The sequence below is a fragment of the Hyla sarda genome, chromosome 4, assembly GCF_029499605.1.
Source record: "Hyla sarda isolate aHylSar1 chromosome 4, aHylSar1.hap1, whole genome shotgun sequence".
NCBI lineage: Eukaryota > Metazoa > Chordata > Amphibia > Anura > Hylidae > Hyla > Hyla sarda.
This window is the reverse complement of record NC_079192.1, coordinates 2,868,561-2,874,542: the sequence shown is the minus strand read 5'-3', so window position 1 is coordinate 2,874,542 and position 5,982 is coordinate 2,868,561. Positions and strand designations below refer to the sequence as shown.

The window sequence follows — 5,982 nt, the reverse complement described above, 5'->3', positions numbered from 1 at the left end:
CTGCATCATATAGAAAATTCAGCTAATTTCATCAGAAACATTTCCACAATACTAAAATGGTAATAAAATTGAAAAAAAAATGTTTTCAAGGGAAACATTTTACTATAAAAAGCAATTTTCTATTCTAATTAATAAAATATAATATTACTATTATCAAAATTTAGAATTATACGATCTTTATTTTTTTATTTTGTTAAAATAAAAAAAAAAATTATTTTGACAACAAAGAGAGCAAAGTCTCTAATTCTTAGAAGGTCCATGTCTCTCTCTTCTACTACAAGACACTTTTCCTAATACAAGCCATTAGGTATATAATCATAGAAGACTGGAGATCTTTGTTTCTTAGACTGTATATCAAAGGATTTAGAAAGGGGGTTAGAACAATATAGGAAAGGGAAACAAACTTGTTAACAGTCAGTGAATGTCCTCTCTGAGGGACCATGTAGATCATGAGCATGGACCCATAATAGATAGAGACAACCGCCAAGTGAGAACTACAGGTGGAAAAGGTTTTTTGTCGGCCTGATATGGAGGAAATTCCAAAGATGGTGATAAAGATATGAACATAAGTTATAATAATGAATAAGAAAGGTAATAGAACTATTAGAATAGAGTGGATAAAAATGTCAATACCCACAACTGTGGTGTCTGAGCAAGAAAGTTCTAAAAGTGGAGCTAAGTCACAAAAGAAATGGTTGATCACATTCGGCCCACAGAAGTCTAAGTCACATACAAGTACAAGTGTTATGAGTACAAACATCAAGCCAAGTACCCAGGAGGAGATGACCAGGCTGTATCTAAGCTGGACACTCATTATTGCTGTATAATGTAGCGGTTTACAGATGGCCAAGAACCGGTCATAGGACATGGCTGTGAGCAAAAAACATGCGGCACTGACTGACACCCCATAAAGGTAAAACTGAGTTAGACACCCACCAAAAGTAATTACACTCCTCGCCTTTATGATAACATCCAGCAACTTAGGGACAATATTTGATATTTGGATAACGTCTGACAGGGCCAAATGTCCAAGGAAGAAATACATTGGAGAACGGAGACGTTGGCTTGTGGACACCAGGAGAATGATCAGGAGGTTCTCACATATAGTCATACAATACATGGAAAGGACAATAGAGAAGAAAGGAAACTTGTAATTATAAAGAGTCGGGAATCCAAGGAGAAGAAGCTCGGAGATCTTTGTGGAGTTCATGTTATGTAACTTCATCTAAATGCATCGAAATGTAATAAGAAGGCATCTAGTAGAGCATTGTGATGAATTTATGATTGATGATTAATGATGATGAACAGGTCTTTCATTCTAATACTCTGAAGCTGATTTTCCTTAGAAATATTTTCTTTGCCAGCCTTAGTCCTTATCCCGGTAAGCATTTATCACATACTTATATTCAATAGTCAAGAAACAAGCCTGGTTTCTTCTGTCAATAAAACTGCCATAGGATATTATGCTCTTTATATATTTAACATTTATACCCCTTGAGGAAGGGACCATTGGGGATAATTTAACAGCAAACTCTTGTAACATCGACTCTCAAGGTATTTAAATTAGAGACAAAAAATAATCAGTCTCAGGGGTAATAATAATGAATAAAAAGCTGAACAAAAGTCTAATCAAAAGATAATAAATGAATGTGTCACCTGCCTTCTTTTTCACTGATTGGCATTAGATACTGAAACATTCATTTTCAGTTTACATTTTTTCTTTTAACAATAAGTTTTCATTGTATTTTTTTTTTATAATACTAGTAGTAAAGGAAATTATATAAAGTAGTAAAGGAAATTATATAAAGGACTATGATTACAATTGACTTATGTGGGAGGATCATCATAACAGATAATCAATACAGTCAAAGAGGTTATGTTATACACAAATCGTACCCGTAGGACTCATGTTCTGTCAGAACTTTAGGAATTGTTTGCTTCAACCAAATCTACATCCCCAGCTTACTGCAATAGATTCCTCACCCTGCCTTACAGAGCGAGCTTACTCTGCTATCCATAGCCTTGGCTTGCTGGCATTTGTCAACTGCTATGGGGTTTCCTAGACAAAAGCAGAACAATTTTCTGGCTGTGGGCCTTAAATTTTCTGCTGCCCTGCAAAAGATGCTGGAAAGGATTGGATTTTTTTATTTTTATTCTTTTACAGGAAAGAGACTTACTAAAAATAGGTATTAATGAGGAGCCTTGGGGCAATTTTTTTTTTTCAATAAAAGTTTTTTTCAAACCTTGTGTGTAATAGTGGAAGTGTCTGAAGAGCATCCATTACTGAGCTGGGACTTAGCATGTAAAACAGCTAAGACTAACCTCCATTTTTTAGACCAGTTCCCATTGACAACTGGGGATCTGGGAAGAGCCGGGCACTGGAAGGCCCAGGCCATCAAAAAAGGATGGTACATACCTGGGGCTGTAACTGGCTGGCATTATTAGGCTGGCAATAGCCTAAATAAATGGCCCTTGCCATACCTGGCTGGTTAGGAAAAATTTTTTTTTATTTATAAGTATAAAAAATGCACAGATTCTCAGGCATCATTGGAGTTTCAGTTTTGCAACAGCAAGAATGACACTATTTGGATAACTAAGATGTGCACTATACAGAACAGTTCCCAGGCTGACTACAGCTCATGTAATGCTAAGACACTGTCTGGGCATGATGAGGCCAATTGATTTGCTTCCATAGTAGAAATTGGCCCCATAATACCCAGACCATGTGCGGGCCTGATTGGGACCTGTAATCAGCTCGGGAACCATTCCATACTTGCTTAAATGTTGACAATCCAGTTTTTGCAAAGCTACAACTCCCATCATGCCAGAAGAACCTCAGACATAGTGGGAGTTGTAGTATTTTTATTTTAACTTTATTTTTCATGTATTAATTTATTTATGTTTGTTTTGTTTATAAGAAGAAAAACATAATATAAAAGGGTTAACAAGTTAACTTGGGAGTTTTTATTTTAATAACGGTTTTTTTTTCTCATAGTTTTTATTCGTTTTAGTAAACATATGAACAAGAGGTTCAAAAATAAAAATTATCAAGTTATTAAGATAAATACACTTACAAAAGAAAAATGGGAAATAAGGCTTCATCAGCAACAGCCACCATATTACATTTATATTACAATTACAAATCACACTTACAAATACAGTATTGGCATTATGAGAAAAAAAGGACAATTAAAGAGAACTGGTAAAAAATAAATAAGGGGAGAAAAAAGAGAAAGGGGTGGGGGTGGGGGATGTTGTAGGTGACTAATTGACTCCAAAAACAACCCCTTGATAGTTATCTATTGTGAGGGTAATTATATTGTAGATCTACCAAACATATTATTCTTTAGCAAACCCGCATTAAGAGAATATGGGCTAATCATCTGGGTTGTCCATATTTTAAGAAAATAGGCATAGGGTCTAGAAGATCTGCAAGACATTTCATCTAAGGTACATATCTTACGGACCTTTGGGAGCCATTCCTCTAGGGCAGTGTTTCACAACCTTTTTCGGCTCGGAGCACCCCTCCGAAAGAAAGATTTTTGCGGGGCAACCTGACCGAAGTTGACGAGCAAACAAAATAAATAAATAAATAAATAAATAAAAAATAAAGAAAGAAAAAAGGGAAAAGCGTTGCAGATACTTTTAGACACTAACTCAAAAATGACGTCTTCTCTAATCAGCGTCATTTCCTTTTCTTCTCCATCTGACCTGGCCATCATGACAATTTATTACAGCCACAATTCTGCAAAACAAACCTACTAGGCTCTGCACTTTTTTTTACATGGGTGACAGAGGGGTGTAGAAGAGTGTACATGGGTGGCAGAGGGGTGTAGGAGTTTACATGGGTGACAGAGTGATGTATAAGAGTGTACATGGGTGGCAGAAGGTTGTAGAAGAGTAGAAGACATCTACTGGAAGGTTCCAAACACTCCATTGTCATCTACACTGATCACAAGAATCTCTCGTATCTCCAGTCTGCCCAACGTCTGAACCCTCGCCAGGCTAGGTGGTCGTTGTTTTTTGCCCGCTTTAACTTCGAGATTCACTTTAGTCCTGCTGACAAAAACGTCAGGGCTGACACCCTTTCACGTTCCTCTGATGCTACCGAATCTGAAGCCCCTGTACAACACATAGTACCTCCTGAGTGCCTGGTCTCCTATGCTCCAGCTTCTATTAGGCAAACTCCTCCTGGAAAGACCTTTGTTCCTCCACGCCAGCACCTCAAGATCCTCAAGTGGGGACATTCCTCTCACCTCGCTGGCCACGCTGGCATCAAGAAGTCCATCCAACTTATTTCTCATTTATATTGGTGGCCTACGCTGGAGGGTGATGTCGCTGATTTCATTCGGGCCTGTACAGTTTGTGCCCGGGACAATACCCCTCGCCAGAAGCCTGCTGGACTCCTCCTTCCTTTACCTGTTCCTGAGCAACCATGGTCTCAAATTGCCATGGATTTGATTACGGATCTGCCTGTATCCCATGGCAACACCGTCATCTGGGTGGTCATTGATCGTTTCTCCAAAATGGCACATTTAATTCCGCTTCCAGGTCTTCCTTCTGCGCCACAGTTGGCGAAGCAATTTTTTATGCATATTTTTCGCCTTCACGGGCTACCCACGCATATCGTCTCGGATAGAGGCGTCCAATTTGTATCAAAATTTTGGAGAGCTCTCTGTAATCAATTAAAAATCAAATTACATTTTTCGTCCTCCTATCATCCCCAATGGCGATTGGGTCGACCTTCTACCCTGGGCTGAATTCTCGTACAATTTCAAAAACTCTGAATCCTCCGCCAAAGCCCCGTTCTTTGTGGTGTACGGCCATCACCCTCTGCCCCCCTCCCCATTCCCACTTCTTCTGGATTGCCTGCCGTTGATGAAGTTACCCGGGATTTCTCTATCATCTGGAAGGAAACCCAAAAGTCACTCCTACTGGCCTCGTCTCGTATGAAGAAACATGCCGATAAAAAGAGAAGAACTCCTCCTGTCTTCGCTCCTGGGGACAAAGTGTGGCTCTCTTCCAAGTATATCCGCTTCAGTGTTCCCAGCTATAAGCTGTGACCACGTTATCTTGGACCTTTTAAAATAGAGAGTCAAATCAATCCTGTCTCCCACAAACTTCTTCTTCCCCCTTCTCTCCGTATTCCTAACGCTTTTCATGTTTCTCTTCTCAAACCTCTTGTTCTTAACCGCTTCTCTTCCAAGGTTGTCGCTCCAGCTCCTGTCTCTGGCTCCTCCGATGTCTTCGCTGTTAAGGAAATCCTTGCGTCCAAAATGGTCAGAGGTAAGAAAAAATTTCTCGTAGATAGGGAGAATTGTGGCCCCGAAGAGAGGTCTTGGGAACCCGAGGATAATATCCTCGACAAGGAGCTCATTCGCAAGTTTTTGGGTTCCAAAAAGAGGGGGAGACCCAAGTGGGGGGGGGGTACTGTTACGCCGAGCTCTCAGGGTCCCTGCTCCTCCCCCGAGCGCTCGTGGCGTTCACCTTCTTGCAGCGCCCCGGTCAGACCCGCTGACCGGGAGTGCTGCATTAATGTTACCGGCGGGATGCAACCCGCATAGCGGGACGCGCCCGCCCGCGGCTCGCATCCCGGTCTCCTCACCCGTCATGTTCCCCGACGGCTCTGTCCCGGCGCACGCGGCCCCGCTCCCTAGGGCGCGTGCGCGCCGGCTCTCTGCGATTTAAAGAGCCAGTGCGCCCCTGATTGGCGTCTCGCCCAATTAGTGCTCACACCTGTGCCCTCTCTATATAACCTCACTTCCCCTTCCCAGCATTGCCGGATCTTGTTGCCTTGTGCCAGTGAAAGCGTTTCCTCGTGTGTCCCAAGCCAGTGTTCCAGACCCTCTGCCCTTGCCCCTGACTACGATCCTTGCTGCCTGCCCTGACCTTCTGCTACGTCCAACCTTGCTCTTGCCTAATCCCTTGTACCGCGCCTGTCTCAGCCGTCAGTCGGGGTTGAGTCGCTATCGGGTGGAACGA

The 5,982-nt window shown here is 41.7% G+C and overlaps 1 protein-coding gene across 1 annotated transcript; it reads right to left on the bottom strand.

Annotated features, from left to right (window-relative positions):
- Window positions 1-274: 274 nt before the first annotated feature.
- On the bottom strand, window positions 275-868 carry LOC130366680 (olfactory receptor 10A3-like). The gene has a single exon (XM_056569001.1). It carries the CDS (start codon window positions 866-868, stop codon window positions 275-277), a length of 594 nt encoding a protein of 197 aa, XP_056424976.1.
- Between the last annotated feature and the right edge of the window lie 5,114 nt (window positions 869-5,982).

Excerpts from the sequence above, each read along its gene's own strand:
- LOC130366680 (XM_056569001.1), bottom strand. The coding sequence starts at position 868 with ATGTCCTATGACCGGTTCTTGGCCATCTGTAAACCGCTACATTATACA.